Consider the following 17,634-nt stretch of genomic DNA (forward strand, 5'->3'; position numbering starts at 1 on the left):
ACTGCACAGAACCCTCAACTGAACTTCAGCGCCTACTAATGTTCTACTGGATTCCTACTGATAAATACATTACCGTTCAAAGATTTGAGGTCACTTTCTAGCTGTAACATAATTTCAGAAAGGCTATCTAATGATCAATTAGCCTTTTAAACTTGGATTAGCGAATACAACGTGCCATTTGGAGACAGGAGTGATGGTTGCTGATAAAGGTCATCTATACGTTTCTGAAGATATTCCATTAAAAATCAGCCGTTTTTAGCTACAATAGTTATTTACAACATTAACAATTTTCATTCAAAACCATTTCTAAGTGACCCCAAATGTTTGAATGGAAATGTATACACCGATCAGTCTTAAAATTATAACGACCTGCATAATATTGTGTAGGTCCCCTTTTTGCCACCATCAGATCCAACAGAGGAACTACTGTAGCTCAAATTTCTGAAAAACAATGCTGGTTATGATAATGTTATAGGTGATCGGTCTATCTATCAATCTATATATATTCACATATACAACCACAGTGTTGTAGATATGTACACTTTCCTTAAAAGTTGTTTTTTAGCTTATGTACACAAAAAAAGGAATTTTCACTAAAATGGGTTCTCTGCACTAGGCTTCAACCCCTATGAGTATCTCCTCCAAGAAGGGCTAAGCTGACTCTCTTATAATGTATAGTAATTGGTGAGATCAATTTCAAGAAACCCACACATTAACTGTGCATTATGCAGGGCCAGTTGAGCCCTTCTTGCAGAAGTTGCCCTCTGGGACTTCATAGTACATAGCAAAGACTAGGGTTTGGAATGGTCAACTCTCCTACAAGCCCCCACTTTAGTGAATAAACCCCAACATGCACTGGCTGCTATCCCTTGTAACTTCTTGCAGTTATAAAAGACAAAGGCCTGTGCCTACCCTCCTTAGTATAATTAAGTGCTGTGGGTCCTTAAGTGACAGAGCAACTGTATATGACATCATACGTTGTCACTCAGCATGTAGAATGGCTGTGGAGTTAGGTTTACAGGGGCAGACCTGGAACAGTTCCCAACCTAAATACACCACATTTGCCTTATGAAAAAATAATTTAAGTTAATTTAAGTTAGTTTCTATATTTTCTTTCAAACACAACAAATTTGTATTTTTTTCAGGTTTTAAAAATACATGCTGACAATCTTGGTCAAGGAAAATAATTTGAAATTGTATCTTTTACATCGTATTGGCTTGTATTTAAAATTAAAAAAGTGTAAGAGGAGTTAAAGAGAATTGCTGCATATGCACCCAGAGCAACTTAAAAACACACACACAATGGACCTTTTGAAGATATTCATTAATTTATATTTCTACTAAAATTATTTTTCATTTGTAAAACTGTATTATCTTTTTTGTATTTCACAATATATTAATTAAACTTTTGAGACAATAAATACACCCAAACTTTGAATGATTGTGTGAATGTCGGCAAGAAATCTGACGACACCAGTTCAATGAGTTGAGTAAGCAAGAGCTTCTTTATTCAAGTGCGCACAGGGGAGAGTCCAGTTCGCAGACTTCTCTCCCCCTCCTTAATTTTCTAACAATATATAGGCAAAGAAGCGCAAACAGTTATTAGCATATTGTCTAGCCATCTGTTGGTATATTTACTTTGATTTGCTGACACACGGTTTAAAGAGGTCAAGAAAAATGCCCCCCCCCCAGACATGTGAAATCTTTACTTACAGAAGGTCAAGAAAGGGACAACTTGTCCTTTGTCGTGGCGGACTCTGATTCTTTTGCAACAAGGCACTTAGAGCAAAGAAAACGCACGAAAACATACTATACATACACATTCTTCCAAGACACAAACAAGACATAAGTAAACTAAGAAATGAGGTAGACAGGTGATTGTAGTGTTATCTGCTATCAGCAGAATAAGCAATGAGGTAGAGATCATTGTGCTGACATCCAGAATCAGCAAAATTCTTCAACTTCCACAATTGTATCTTGTAATATTTCTACGAAATTTTTAAATTGAGTTAAATCTCATGTGTGATACCCAATTGTACCACGTTTAGAAGTATACCTGTAGGAAAACATTAGATGCCAAAAAATGTTATGCTTTTTTAGTCCTTTTAACCTCTCTGGCTTTTGTACAATGCCTACGTGAAGTAACTAACATTGAGCTGCAAGGAGTCAAAACTCACACTGACATTGTGCCAAAGCATTTTTGTGATGTTTTTGCAGCCACTAGAGTAATAAGGGCTGTCACGGAACTAGGGCTGCAGAGGACTCTTTAGCTTGTTTGGAGTTGTTTTCCCCCGTTTCCCCGTATATATATATATATAATCAAACCCTTCTGTTCTGGCTCACCATTTCCCATGCCTTGTGCCAAAATAAGAATCCATAGGAACCGGGGCGATGCCCGCAAACAATTGGACATCCGTTGTCCCACCACGTCGCTCTTTTGGGGTTACAAAATGTTACGCTGTCGCTCAGGGTCCTGACGGCGGATTAAGATGCTTTTTGGAACATAACACCATTGAACCCTGAGCTCTCCAACGGTATCACCCCGAAATGGTGACTGTCACGGTAACCCTCTAAGGCTGAGGACACATGGGGGTATGTTTGAGTTTGGGAGGGGGCACTGGTGGATTCCTGGGGGACTCCTTATCTGCCTGCCCAGTCCCCTCTTATGTCTATGTAAACTTGTGCTTATTGGGGGGGCACAGGGTGACTGGAAAACCCATCTGGTCTCTTAGACCGGGAAACTAGCCGGCTATAGGGGCTCTACAAGACAGAAAATGCTCAATGTGTCTGCCCGAGACCTGTGGTGATGCCTGCCAACAAATGGAACAGCGTCGCTATGGACACCCTTCGCCCCACCACGTCGCTCTTGTTATGTTACATTAAGCTTGTGGTGGGCAACACTCGTTGTTACAGAGAGGAATGTCATTTGGGAACCCTGGTTTTATTACCAATCTTTAGAACCAGGGTTTACCCAGCTGCGGCTATGGAACTCTGGCCCGGCTACCGTGTGGACTATTCCCGGGAAGTTTCCGACACTGTTGCTCAGGGTCCCGACATCAGATCATGTTGCTTTTTGTACCATCTTCGCGCCCTGAGATCTCTCTTGGTACCAGATTGACGCCACTCCCAATAGTGATTCTTTGTTTCGGCTAGTGCTTGGGAGAATATGAGAAATTAAGCTTTCAGTGGCAAGGAGGATTTCTATGGCGGAGCTACTCAGTCCGAGTACGGGTCTCCATAGACAAAGGGTCCACAGTGACCCTTTGTCAACTGGGCATTGCCGGCCATAGAAATGCATTGAGATGCTGGGCTGTCTCGTAGTTGATGAGATTATACTTCTGATTTAATTATTTTTGTGTGTAAATATCTCTATTACTCCCAATATACCCAGCTCCTGTTTTCACCTAAACATTAGTTCTGTCTAAGGTTTGGGGTGGGCTGCTATGGACAATATTAGCACTGTGTAGCTAAGCAGTGGTTAGCCATAGTGCCTGCTCAGGTCTCTTGAATTGCGGTCCCGCTTCATCGAATCAGCGCTAATCTCTTCCAGTGCTGAAGCGGTTAACTGTGATGTCTTGGACCTCAGGAAGCACGATTTGGCGTGTGTACCCAGGTCATCCTGTCACAAGAAGCATTTACATTTTGGCATCAAAGTCACTAAAACCTCCCACTACCCAACTATGAGTCATCTGTTCCATTCATGTTGCAAAAGTCTTTGGAGGTGGAACCTGCTCTGCTTGTATCCCCCAGCCTGTTCCTTTTTGTGTACTTTTGCATAAGTTGTCAGAGTTTGGATGTCTTCTAAAATCCTCTTGTAAACTTTAATCTCAAATAATAACTGATCTTGGAACCAGAACAGGATTCAGAATTATTTTCATCAAAATGACGATCGTGTGCTTACATCATACTATTCTGCTTACTTTAGGTAAGTACGTTTTCAATGGGATTTTGTCTGCACAGTATTGCTTGACATATGACCAGGAGTTTACATGGGACTAAACGCTCCAGCCAACATCTGGAATTTAATGTTTCTCAGGAACATTGACGGTTAATATATGTAGAAACAAAAATTATTTGCTAATTAAGTACTGTCACTCTTTGTAGATACAGGGGCAAGCAATGACATTAAATGTCCGATTTGATAAAAAGTAAATTGTATGAAAATGAAAATGGATACATTGTAGATCAGAAATAAAAGGCAGAGAGCACAGACATTACATTAAGTGAGAATGTTTTTTTAGCCACCGTGTACCGCCATAATTGAAAGGCATATAGACGTTCATTATGGTGAATATGACCGGTCTTGGAAGTGATTGTACTGAGCCCCTGCGTTTTTTTGCTGTAGCTGGATGCTTTCACACCAGATGAGGGAAGGAGGCAATCGTTGATTGCTTTGTACGCTCGTTTAACCCCATGACGTGCCAGACACGTGAATTGTCATTGAGGGGGATGCATTTACATGGCGTGCCTGGCACATCATGGAGTTGAATATGTGAGTTGTTGGGAATTGGGTCCCAATAAGGCACAGAAGGAAAAGGCAATCCTGCTGAACAAAAGTGCATATTTTTTAAACATTGACAAGAATACCCCACATGCAGGGGTAGCGAATGTCTTTTCAGTAGTGCCCCCACGATTGCTACGATTGTGGTGACGTGGGGGCATTTTTTAGGCATGATATACTAGGTATGTTACAGAACCTAGGAGCCCACTGGGTCATGACGTGCCCAGTTGTCCCCAGTATTAGTTTTCACCTAGCTCTGCAAAGCCATAAATCCATGATTCATTTCTTGAATTTGGAACTATTTATAGCCTCTAGTAGCCATCATAAGCTTTTGCAGGACTGGACTGGGAATTAAAACCAGTCCTGAAAAGAATTAAATACCAGCCCCATATTTCATGGTGCCATTTTTTTGACACATTGAACATGTCGGGTTCTTGCTCCAAAATTTTAGTATGTTTAGCATAGGAACAAACCCTGCATTTCAAAGTGTTTCTGAAAAAAAAACATTAATCTTAAATGATATTGCACATTGCAAATTAACTTGTAGCTGTACTAAAAATAATCCGCAAAGGATAGACAGCACTCGGATTTCGTAGAAAGTATTAAATTAATTACATTGAAGTAAATATTTTCCTTCGATTTTTAAAAGACAAGAGCTAGACACGCTCGACCTGTTTTGCACAAGGTGCTTAATTGTCTACTAGAAACGTATAAATAACCTGGAATTTAAATCAACAAACTGTGTGTATAACTTGGGAAGAATTTACATAGCATAAAAACATCAATGAATGAATAATGAATTATGTGATTTGAAACACTTTTAATAAGCAGTTAAATCAGTGACTGAAACAAGTCAAATAAGAAAGAAAAAAAAATTATAAATATATATATATATATATATATATATATATATGTATATACTGTCAGGCACCCGACCTACCTCGGCCGCCGTGCAGGGTCCAGACACGAGCCGCATCCGCGTCCAGACGCTCAAACCGCCGTACGGGGACCACACGGTTGCGGAGTGGGCCGCATCCCCGGCCTCGAGTAAACCGCACCTCGCGGAGGACGGACGCGACCACGATGCTGCTGGCGCGGGGGGGGGGCATGTCCAACTACCTGGTGATGTGGCTTCAATACAAGAGATAGGCAGAAGGCGGGGAATAGAGGTAACAGACAGACCCACTCTAATTCGTGGCCCCTTGTAGTCGCCACTACAAGTCATTTTGGCGCTCTTTTGACGATCTTAGGGGTGCCGAGGGGGCGGTCGGGGACCAGGAAGATCTGGTCCAAAAAGCAACGTGATCAGTCAATGGGGGCCCGAGCGACAACAGTTTAAAGTTTCCCCGGGACGAACCGCAAGATAGCCGGCACACGTTCGGCAGCCGCGCCGGCCGTTTTCCGCTCCTCCGGAAGTCCCGGCGACCAGACATCCAGGGGAGGCTTTTCCCCCCGAATTGATCTTGCTCCATACCCCACCCCCGGTGGGTTAATAGCAAAGTAAATGGTGCGGTAGGTGGGATTTGATGGCGTCCGGCATACAAGGGGTTAAAGTATGTGAGCAGGGCATGTGGAACATGGACAGGGGCGGCACGGGAGGGAGAACAAAGGCACAGAAGACAGACACACAGATAGATATACATAAATATCACAACAATGATATTAAACAGCACTTTTCAACCCAGGGTTATGACACGTCTTAATTACCTTCAGCCCAAATGCAACCGATATCATCAATATAATGCCCATAATAAATAATATTATCTGAAAAAGAAATGCATGTATTATCCCAATAATTCATATAAAAATTATTCATATAAATAAATAATTATGAGTCAGCAGAAATCTTAAAGATTACAGGGCCTAACCTATGTGGAATGGAAGAATAAATGGCTTGAACGTCTAGGTCCCTTAACTGTAGAAGGACCAAAGTTGATTACTTCAAATAACAGCTACGACCGATAACTAATAATCGTAAATAAAAGTCTACAATTTCCGAGAGACCCTCTCCAAAATTTTGTCCCAGAGGGTTCTCCCCAGAATTGTGGACCTTAGGAATAGACTATAAGAAAATAGGAAATCAGAATTACTGGCTCTCATGGGCACAAAATTTGTGCTTCATCCAATATACCAGCATATATGCCCCTATCAAACAATAAAGACAATTCCTCGAGGAAAAGTGCAATAGGAATAAATGACAGTAATATATAAATATTAGTATTCTTTAATTGACGGCATGCTTTATTGAAATAATAGTGGTCCTTGAAATTTCCTCATTTCAAGCCAGCTCCGAGATGTACACCACATGATGTCTGTATTGACAAATTTAAGATGAGATTTAAGGAGGAGGCTTATTTTTAAGCAGTAAATACCATCAAAAAGACTAAAGGTATGTGGTGAAATTCTGCAAGTGATATAAAAGCAGCAGAGGCTATACGAGGGCATTTATGTGGGAAGGAACAAAAACTTGGATCCTCTTAGTTGCCCTGAATGTATAATTATAGATGGCAAAGTCACTTGGTACAGAATTTAGTTTTTAAAAAATAAAGGTTATCACTCTTGGCTATTTCTTGTTTTGCAGCACTCAATTATGAGTGTGTATATGGATGTTATGCTATGGGTATGGAGCATGGTCGGCCAACATTACCTAACTCTACATTAGCCAGAGAGAAAGCATGTGCATTTCCTGTCTACAGCAGATGATGCAATCAGATGATGCAATCAGCAAACCACACTACATCATCAACATATATATATATATATATATATGAGTGGGGTAAATTTGGCCTACCAGTGCCCCCTGCCATACCTTCTGTAATGAAAATCTAAAATATGGTAGAGGTTGCCTTCTATTTGGCCCAAATTTAAAAAAGTATTTGTCTTCTTAATAAATGCAATGTATTTAAAGTATTCTTTTTGATAACCCCCTTGCCCCGAAAATGTTTCAATCAGAAAATGCGCTATGGCTTGTTGGCAGGCATTTTGCTTACGATATCTCCCCGACCCCCGCTGCCTCCAGAAACCACCCACAGAAGCAGCAGAGTATTTTCAAAAAAGTTAGGAAGTTAGGAGAGACTTTTGTTACCACTGTACTTTCTGCCCCTGTCAGCCTGGACTGTCTGTCAAGACATCCATACCAAACAGGGACATTAGCATTTTTTCATTTGTGTTATTTAGGTTGCATGGAAGAAAAAAAATAGTCCCATAAGCAACTATGTTTTGGATTGGTACCAAAGAAGTACCTAACTGCCCACGTCCTAATAGTTTAAGACCAGTGCATGCACTTATAAGAAGAATCACACTGAACAACAGCTCAGTATTGAGAAACTTCCTTTATTGCTGTGGGTTACACGGCTAGCATAAGCACGATGTGCAAAAAAAAGCTGAGGATTGGTTATTCTCATATAGGGGTGGTTTTCCTCCAGAATCTGGGTGTTGTCATCTAGGGCGTAGTCCCGGATGGAGGCGCCATCTTAGATATAGCTTTGTTATAATCAAGCAAGGAAAAGTACAGTCGCCATTTTGTTATATTCAAAGCAATAGAAACAGACATTTTATCCATAACAACTATATGGCATGTCCTAGAAATTTAGAAATTCCCCATAACTTACAAATACCATAAAAAAAAACCTATGCATTTGGGGTCTTTTTAGAATCTGGAGACACAGCCAAAAACATTTTGGTTGATTTCTTTGCTCTTGTCTGTAAACGTGCGCAGAGAAAAATCCTGGCATTTCGGAAACGTCTGTGAATAAACAGAAAATTAGTATAACAGGAAAACCTTGGCAGAGATTGATGGCAGAAAAAGTAAAAACATACTTTCTTTGTTCACCAATAAGGTTAAGCCCAGCATTCTTTTTTTTTTTTTTATATAATCTTTATTACCATTTTCTTTTAAGACAATAAAACAAAAAATATACCACAAAGGTATATATACATATAACAACCAAAGACAAAATTTCTAACATAATATAGAATTAACATAAATAAGATTACTATATATTCCATACATAAAAACAACAACGAAACAAAAAAAACAAAAAAAACTAATGTAAGCATACACACACTTGGAGACAAAATAATGTTCACAAAGAGACGAAGATAGAGGTAGCCATTTTTTGGCTTCATCTGCTATCTATTAGTATAATCCAATTTTTGGAGACATTGATCCCAAATATATGTTTTTTTAATATTTGTTTTTAATAGCCGGGAAACTTCTTTTTCCATTGTTTTTTTTTTTTTTTTTTTTATTCTTTATTCTTTTGTTTTTAAAAAAAAGCCCCCGTCCTAGCCTAGTGGTTAAATCTGATCGATCGAATTATAAAATATGAACGATATAGAAGTCTAGAGTCGAGAAAGAAAAAGAAAGTTCCAACTCACTTGGAGTTTGTGGTAAAATAATTCCGCTGTGGTTTTTTTTTTTTTTTTTTTTATTCTTTATTCTTTTGTTTTTAAGACAATAAAAAAAAAGAACAAATAGAAATATATCAAGTATAACAAAAATTACAGTACAATCACCCACCCCCTCAAGGCAAGGTCTGAGAAAAAAAAAAAAAAAAAAAACCACAGCGGAATTATTTTACCACAAACTCCAAGTGAGTTGGAACTTTCTTTTTCTTTCTCGACTCTAGACTTCTATATCGTTCATATTTTATAATTCGATCGATCAGATTTAACCACTAGGCTAGGACGGGGGCTTTTTTATCAAACCATTTCCTAAGGATCAGTAATGTCCCCAAGAAGAGGATCTTTCTAAAGAGTTTATTTAATCTACCGAAATGTTCCACGTCTCCTAGGATCGCGACCTTAGGGTCCATTACACCATTACATCTGAATTTCGTTCTAACAAAACTAAATACTTCATCCCAAAAGTTTTTTATCAGAGCACATTCCCACCAAAGGTGTATTAGGCCCGCATCGAGAGCGCCACATCTAGGACAATCTGCATTTTCTCTATAGTTAATTTTCCATAGCTGAAATGGGGAGTAATAAAGCCGGTAAATAATTTTAAGTTGTATAAATTGATATTGTTTGTTTGTAGTGCAACACCCTGTGTTCTTTAGAATACGGTTCCATGAAGCCTCATCAATAGGGCCAAAATGCCTTTAATGTGTCCCAAACAACGGACAGAGTAGCAGATGACTTGTTAAACTCCCAGAACTCCCTTAATTTATGTATGTTATTTTCTTTAGGTTCAAATAATGTCAGCCAATGGGGGTTAAACCTAAAAAGTTTCCCTTCATTTTTTCTCATCTCTCCAAAAGACAAATCCACTACTAGTGGTACATGATCTGAAATTGACCTAGCCTCATAAACAATTTTATGAATAAACCTGGTCCCCAAATCATTACAGATTACCAAATCAATCCTAGATGCAGTTTGGTACGTGGTGGAGTAGCATGAAAATCTTTGTGAATCAGGATTCATTAACCGCCATGGATCGTTCCATCCAAACTCTTCAATTATTCTCAACAATGGGGTCTGATAATTTACATTAAGATGAGATTTTTTAACCATCCGCACCACATCTTTCTCGGGGTCCAATATACAATTAAAGTCCCCAAACAGAAACAATGGAAGATGTTCAATACCTCGGATAAATAACACTAAATTATTTATTGGCTGAGGGGAAAAAGGAGGAGGGACGTAAAAAAAGGCCAGAATCATCTCCTGGTTGTAAATTGTTAGATGTACAAAAATAAATCTACCTCTCTCATCAATCTTCTTATTCTGAATCACTAACGGGATCTTCCGATGAAAAAATAGTGAGACACCTGCCGAGTAATTTGAAAAAGAGGAGTGTAATTCAACCTGGGCCCATCTTCTCATTAACCTTTTTTGCGTCTCTCTTACTGTGTGTGTTTCAACTAAACAGACTATAGCCGGGAGATGTTTCTGGATCCGATCAAATATAGCAACCCTCTTACATCGATCTCCAGTTCCCCTCACATTCCAAAATAAAACTTTAACTTGCATTCAAAAAAAAAAAAAAAAAAAAAAAAAGAAAAACCAGACCATAGCCCTGACCCCCCCTCTTGTGATGCGTGATGGAGCATTTTCCACACGTATCTCTTAACACCGTCATATTAGCCCCTATACCCAACCTCCCCCCAACACAACAGATCTTTAAGCAATATAAATTAAAGCCCCTCTCCTTCGAGCCACTTAGACACTTCCTGAGGACTTAAAAAAAATAAAGTGCCTGACTTATATTGTACTCGAAATTTTGTAGGGAACAGCAAAGAGTAGCGAATATTAGAAAGTCTAAGCCGTTTTTTAATTTCAGCGAAGGCCGCCCGTTGTATTTGAGTTGTCCTGGAAAAATCTGGATACATAGCAATCTTTGCTGAGTTGAATATAATTGTACCCATTTCCCTGGCCCGTCTCAAAATAACATCACGATCATAAGAATTTAAAAGTCTAATTATCATAGTCCTTGGTGGGGCCCCGGGTGGGGGAGATTTTGCCGGAACCCTATGGGCTCTTTCCACACAGAATAAAGAAGAAAGTAATTGTGCCCCAACAATCTCAGTAATCCATTTCTGGCAAAAGATCTTTGGGTCTGATCCCTCCACTCCTTCTGGTAGCCCCAAAATACGAATGTTGTTCCTTCTAGATCTATCTTCCATCTCGGTCATTTTATCTTTCAATTTGTCCATATCAGAACTTAAGGAAGTTGTATTGTTCTTTATCTCAACAATTTCTTTATCTAACGAGGGAATACTGACTTCGAGCTGGAGCAGTCTATCTCGTATCTTATTTAAATCATCTCTAATAAAGGATACTTCGACCGACAGGCTTTCCACTTTCAGATTTAACTGAGCTAAAGATTGATTAGAGTTTTGTACTTCTTTGAGAATATTACTAAGAAGCCCTGGTTCATTTAAGCATCCATGTACCTCACCCAAGTCCCCCATTTCTTGTGGGGATACAGAACTCAACCCCTCCATATCGTCTCTTCCTTCCGCTGGTGACACAGTTTTAGCCGAGCGGCTTTTCGTTACAACAGGAGACATTCTCAAGAATTTATCAATTTTAACTGCCGCAGTATTTCCTTTAGGAGAATTAATACCTACAGACTTCCGGTTTGGGTTTTTCGGAGGCATCCTCTTCCTCTATACGCTATCCCGTTATAAATATTATTATAAACCAAAAAGAGAGAGACCCACTACGTAACAAAAAAAAAAAAACTTCTGTTGAGAGAGTTCATGCCACTCAGCCGAAGTTCATAGATGACTCCTTAAGTCTCTTAACTTGATGTTTACTAATAAATATGTAGTATTGAGGTAAAGTCTTTCAACTATTCACACTCCAGTTGCTATAATAATAGAAGCAGGTCTCAAACTGAAGATTTAGTAGATAGCTCCCCAATTAGAGTCATATTGCAAAAAGAAGAACAAGCCAACTTATATTATTAGGGATATATTATTTTTGCAGGCAAGTATTTTGAAACAGGCTACCGTGGTACCTGCTATTAAGATCTCATAACACCTTCAAATTGGTCTGATATATCACCGTATCTTACCACCAGGCCGTCAACGGAACTCTTTTCAGCATGCCAACACCTCCACCATACCGTACTAGGCGGCCAGTATAGCTTGTTATTTGCTAGTAAACTTGTGGTATTGGCATAGATTTCATCGGCCTTTCGCAATCCAGTTATTATTCTTTAAAAGTATATATATCACCAAAATTCATCGGTTGTCCATATTTTCAATAAACAGAATATGATAATATAGAAGCTGGTCACAAACTGAAGATTTAGTGAATAATTCCTCGATTAAAGTCAGATTGCAAAAAGGCAGAAGAGGCCAGCATATAGTATTAGGGATGAAATATTTTTGCAGACAAATATTTTAAATCAAGCTGCCAAGGAATCTGCAATATAATCATATAGGCCGCACTGTACCGCACTGAACGCCAGTCTGTTAATACTGGACAGCCGTTGACCGACCCACAGGATTGCTTATATCAGTCTAAAGTCTCACTGTGGAATATCCATGCGACGTGTCAGTGCAAATATCAGTATGTCGTTGTCTCGTTGTATCGTTGTCTCATCCCCTAAGTGCGCCTCAGTGCGCGTCAAAGCAACAGTGCGGCCTATCAGTGCCTCGTGTCTCGTGTCTCATGGCGGCATATCAATACAGTGAACCGGGTGCCACGACGTATCGGCTTGTTGCCGTGTCAATCAGGTCCGAGAATTTAGCCGGCAATCAACCGGCAATCAGTGCCTTGTGTATCAGTGCCTTGTATACCTCGTGCCTCGTGCCAGTGTGTCGATATGTCGGCGGTGAGTCGACGCGGCAGACCGGGTGCCGGGTGCCACGGCAGACCAGCTTGTTGTCGTGCCGGTCAGACCGGCTTGTTGTCGTGCCGGTCAGGTCGTCCCGGAGTCAACCGGCAATCGTCGGGCATCCGGGCATCCAAGCATCCGGGCATCCGGGCATCCGGGCAGCCGGGCTCACCAAAAAGTCCCAGGTGGCGGAGAAGGAGACGGAGAGAGAGAGAGAGGAGGGGGGAGGTGGAAGAGGAGCACGCAGTTACACGCCCCTACGTCATGAAGGCCCCCCGCCGGTGGTTCTTTTTCCATTGTTAATTGAGTCTTCAATTGGTTCATAAAACAAGACCAATCTAAGTCTCTACTTTGCTTCCATTCCCTTGCAATTATTTTTTTTTGCGGCTAAACAGCGATGGATAGTGATATTTAACTGAACCTGTGGCATGGATGGCCAACCTATATGTAATAAAAAAGATGATGGAGACATATTTAAAAAAATATAATTTTTTTTTTAGGAATTCGAAAATGCTTTTCCAGAATTCCACCACTATCGGACAAGACCACCAAATATGGAGAAATGTACCCTCTGTCTGGCTACATCTCCAGCACAATTTAGAACTGTTAATATACATATGAGCAAGTCTAGTTGGAACAAGATACCATTTATTTAAAACTTTGAATTGAGTTTCGAGCAAAGAAAGGTCATGGATCCTAGAGCTCAATCTGTTAAATGCATTTAGCCATTCTTTTGTTGAGATCGTTGTATTTAACTCTTTCTCCCATTTTATTATAGGTCCCCGTATATAATTATCTCCCTCCTTTATTCTTGTATATTCTAAACATTTAGAGTAAAGCTTCTCTACCGTGTTTAAATTAAAGATTTGAGCTAACTTTTTAATTGGTTCTTCTTGGATAACAAAAACATGTTTGTTTATAAAAAAATTTATTCGCAAGTACTTAAATATCGATGGGTCTATTATCTGATATTTTCCCATAAGAGTGGGAAATGGAGTTATTTGTCCCTGAGTCATAAGGTCTATGATTTTTTTAGCTCCCGTTTTTTTCCATGTATTTAGTGATATATTCTCTATATTATCTTCCAATGTTTGTATATCTAGTGAATCTAAGAGTTTATCTTTAATACCAATCTTTTTTTTAATATCGCTCCATTTAACTATAATATTTTCAAGAATCCTGTTTTTACCCTGTATTTGGGCAATACTAACTCTATCTTTCATAGACCAAATAAGACTGTTCAAATTATGTTTATCTACTGCTTTCTGCTCGATTTTATACCACACTTCTTCTTTCGATTGTTCTTGGTAGGTTCTAACTATATGAAATAGAACACTTGCTTCATATATTAGCTTTATCAGGGGGAACCCCATTCTACCTTCTCTTGTTTTAGCTCCCATCAACCTAGCATTAATTCTAGGAGTCTTACCTTTCCATACAAAATTTAGGAAGCTGGAATGGATAATTTCCAACCAGCTCTGTGGAAAATTTAATGGAAGCATCCGAAACATATATGACCATTTTGGTATTATATAAGCTCTTAAGGCGTTTACTCGACCCCACCATGAAAGGTATCCTTTCCGCCATTCTTTTAAGGTTACATTTGTCGATTTCAATAAGCGTAGAAAGTTCTTCTCAACTATATCTTCGGTTTTCTCAGTAATGAGTATCCCTAGATATTCAAATTCATGGGTTTTAGTTGTCAGAGAAAAGGCTTCTAGAAGTCTCTTACATGCTTGGGGGTCGATATTTTTGCTCTGGACAATAGTTTCATTCAAATTCAACTTATAATTAGAGACTCTACTAAAGTTTGTTACTTCTTGTAAAAAATGGGGCATAGAAATAAGTGGATTAGATAAGGAAATTACCACATCGTCCGCATACAATAAAATCTTATAATCTATCATACCTATATTAAGGCCTTTTATCTCATTATTATTCCTTATTTTTGTTGCAAAGGGTTCAAGAGAAAGGATATATAGTATTGGTGACAGAGGGCATCCTTGACGGGTACCATTTTGCATATCGAACCATTCTGAGCAGAGTCCTGAGCCAACTATTCGTGCACTTGGGTAAGAGTAGAGGGATGTGATAGCAGTAGACAGCCACCCAGTCACTCCATATGATTTCAAAGAAGATTTTAAATAGCTCCAGTCAACCCTGTCAAAAGCCTTCTCAGCATCAACTGAAAGAGTCATAAGAGGACAGCCTGTCTTCTCAGCGTAATCCAATCCGTCAATCAGACGCCTTATATTGTTTGTTGAATCCCTACCTGGTAAAAATCCCACTTGATCTGGGTGGATCAAGAAATGTAAAATAGGTTTTAATCTGTTTGCTAAGAGCGCTGAAAATAATTTTATATCCACATTGATCAGTCAGATTGGGCGATAATTTTTTAGATCTTCGGGGTTTTTATCTTTTTTTAGAATCGGAAGGATGTTAGCCTGCAATAGTTCTTTTGGACAGGTTCCTGTTTTTGTTATCTCGTCATATGTCCCCATTAGATGGTCTAATAGTTCCTCTTTGAAGGATTTGTAAAATAAATTTGTAAAACCATCTGGACCTGGAGCCTTTTGTTTTGGTAACCTATCTATTATATCGCTTAGCTCTTTTTTTTCCAGTGGTCTATATAATAACTCTTGTTGTGCCTCTGTTATATTCGGCAGTTTCGCTGATTTTAAGTACTCCTCTATCTCGGTGCTCTCTGCCCTCGATGGAATGCTATATAGATTTTCATAATATGTTTTAAAAGCCCTTGCCACTTCATCTGGGGCCATATAAACTTTGCCCTCTGTCACAATTTTCGTTATTCTCTCCTTAGCTCTTTTCTTTTTTAATTGATTACTCATCAGTTTATCAGGTCTATTACTTTTGAAATAATATTTAACTTTAAGTTTGTCCATACAGTATCTAATCTTTTCTAACTCTTTTCGATTTATCATTTCTCTAAGCATTTTTACCTCATTTTTGGTTTCTTGTGTAGGGTGTATTTTAGCTTTTTTTACTGAGTTATAGTAAGTCACATATAGTTCATTTAGTGATTGTATATTTTTTTATCTCATTTCTTTTTTAATTTTAATTAACAGTCCTCTCGTGTATGCTTTATATGCACACCATCTAGTCGTTTGAGGAGTATGTTCTACTTTATTTTCCTGAAAAAAAATCTTAGTCATCTTAGAGATATAAGATCTGTACTTGTTTGAATATAAAATATTATCATCAAGACGCCATATGGTATAAGGAGAGGAACTCCATTTATCTTTTAATACAGATGAGATAATACTGTGATCTGACCAGAAGTTCTCTTTCAGTGATATAGATATTATATTACCAATTGATTTTTCATCCCCAAATATCATATCGATTCTCGAGTAGGTATTATGTACCTTTGACAAATGTGAATAGTCCCTTATCGTAGGGTGCTTTATCCTCCATAAATCATATAAATTGGCTTTGTGAATAATATGATGGGGCAGATTTACTTCTGTTTGTTTTAGATTTGTACAGATCAGATTTGCATTAAACACCAGCAGTTTGTATGCAAAAATAACTAAATGCACCAGAGATGTATCTTGGCTGGACGCTGCCCTACCCTGATACAAGACAGAACCCCGCCACCCTGCCACCCCTGGCACTTACTTCAGGGATGGCACAGGTGCAGTGTGGAGCAAGGTCACTCTGGAGACTTTGTATTCAGGACGGTTACAAGATTAGATATCCCCAAATGGCTCCAACTCAAGTGGCACCTGGTCATGCAGCAGAGGGACTGCTGCCTCCCTGGACCCGAGGCCTAAGTCTAGGTCTAGTCAGCTTAGGCCAGAATACACCACTGCCCTCCATATTGTATTGCAAAAGAGTCAACGGTAACAATTTGCAGAAATAGCTACAGGTCTATAATATTTATGGTACATTAGAGTACATGCTCTGTATCTTCCCATGTATAAACATACAATCAGAACATATTCTGTCTCCTGTTAATTACTGACATTATCTACACTTTAAGGAAAAATAATTATAATACTTTCCCTAAAATGATACAGGACTGGTCAAACTAATTATCTCCAGCAGTCCTAGATGTAAATATACTACAGTATATCACAGACAAGACATCATTTGATGGGGTAAATTGAACTGACCGGCTTCAACGATATCCCAAATAGTATATGTAAAAATTCCAATTTTAGTCCCCAAACAACCTTACAAACCTATGCATGAGTGGTATCACTGTACTCAGGAGATGCTGAACACATATTGGGGTGTTGTGTGATAGTGACGTATACCAGGAGCTGTAAATTCATACCTGAAGTAAAATGTGTGTGAAAAATAACCCCAAACAATTACCACAAAGTTTGACAAAGGCTGGTGGTAGAGTTAGTGCATGGAAAGAGTTAAAATACCAGAATTTGAAATACCCTGAGGTGTCTAGTTTTCCAAAATATATGGTTTGAGGGGATAAATTGCACTGGCCAGCTTCTAAGATGTCCCAAATAGCACATGGGGGCAGAATTACCAGACTTGGAAAAAATGGTTTTGAAATAGCAAAACGCTACTTGTAATCGTTGCCCTATAACTTGCAAAAAAAAAAAAAGAAAAAAAAGAAACTTAAAAACATTGGGTATTTCTTAACAAATGACAAATAGTAGTTTGCTGGTAGCATCTAGCATGTTTTTTTCATTAGCTTTTATAGATGAGTAAAAGTAAAAATCAATTTTATCAAATTTTCACCATACTTTACACTTTTTTTATTGTTTACTATATGGTACAATCAAAATAATGACATCTAAAGAAAGCCCTTCGTGTTCCGAAGCAAACAATACATAACTTAATGAGAAAGAAGAAA

General features: G+C 38.8%; 1 protein-coding gene across 1 annotated transcript in view; it reads left to right on the plus strand.

Moving 5' to 3' along the window:
* Positions 1–3,718: 3,718 nt before the first annotated feature.
* The window catches only part of LOC128503298 (uncharacterized), a 30,486-nt gene continuing 16,570 nt past the window's right edge, over positions 3,719–17,634 (plus strand). The window contains exon 1 of the mRNA XM_053473341.1: positions 3,719–3,925. Coding sequence (XP_053329316.1) covers positions 3,883–3,925 — 43 coding nt within the window. The 5' untranslated portion in view covers positions 3,719–3,882. The remainder of the gene's footprint in view (positions 3,926–17,634) is intronic.

Source organism: Spea bombifrons, chromosome 8 (genome assembly GCF_027358695.1).
Source record: "Spea bombifrons isolate aSpeBom1 chromosome 8, aSpeBom1.2.pri, whole genome shotgun sequence".
Taxonomy (NCBI): domain Eukaryota; kingdom Metazoa; phylum Chordata; class Amphibia; order Anura; family Pelobatidae; genus Spea; species Spea bombifrons.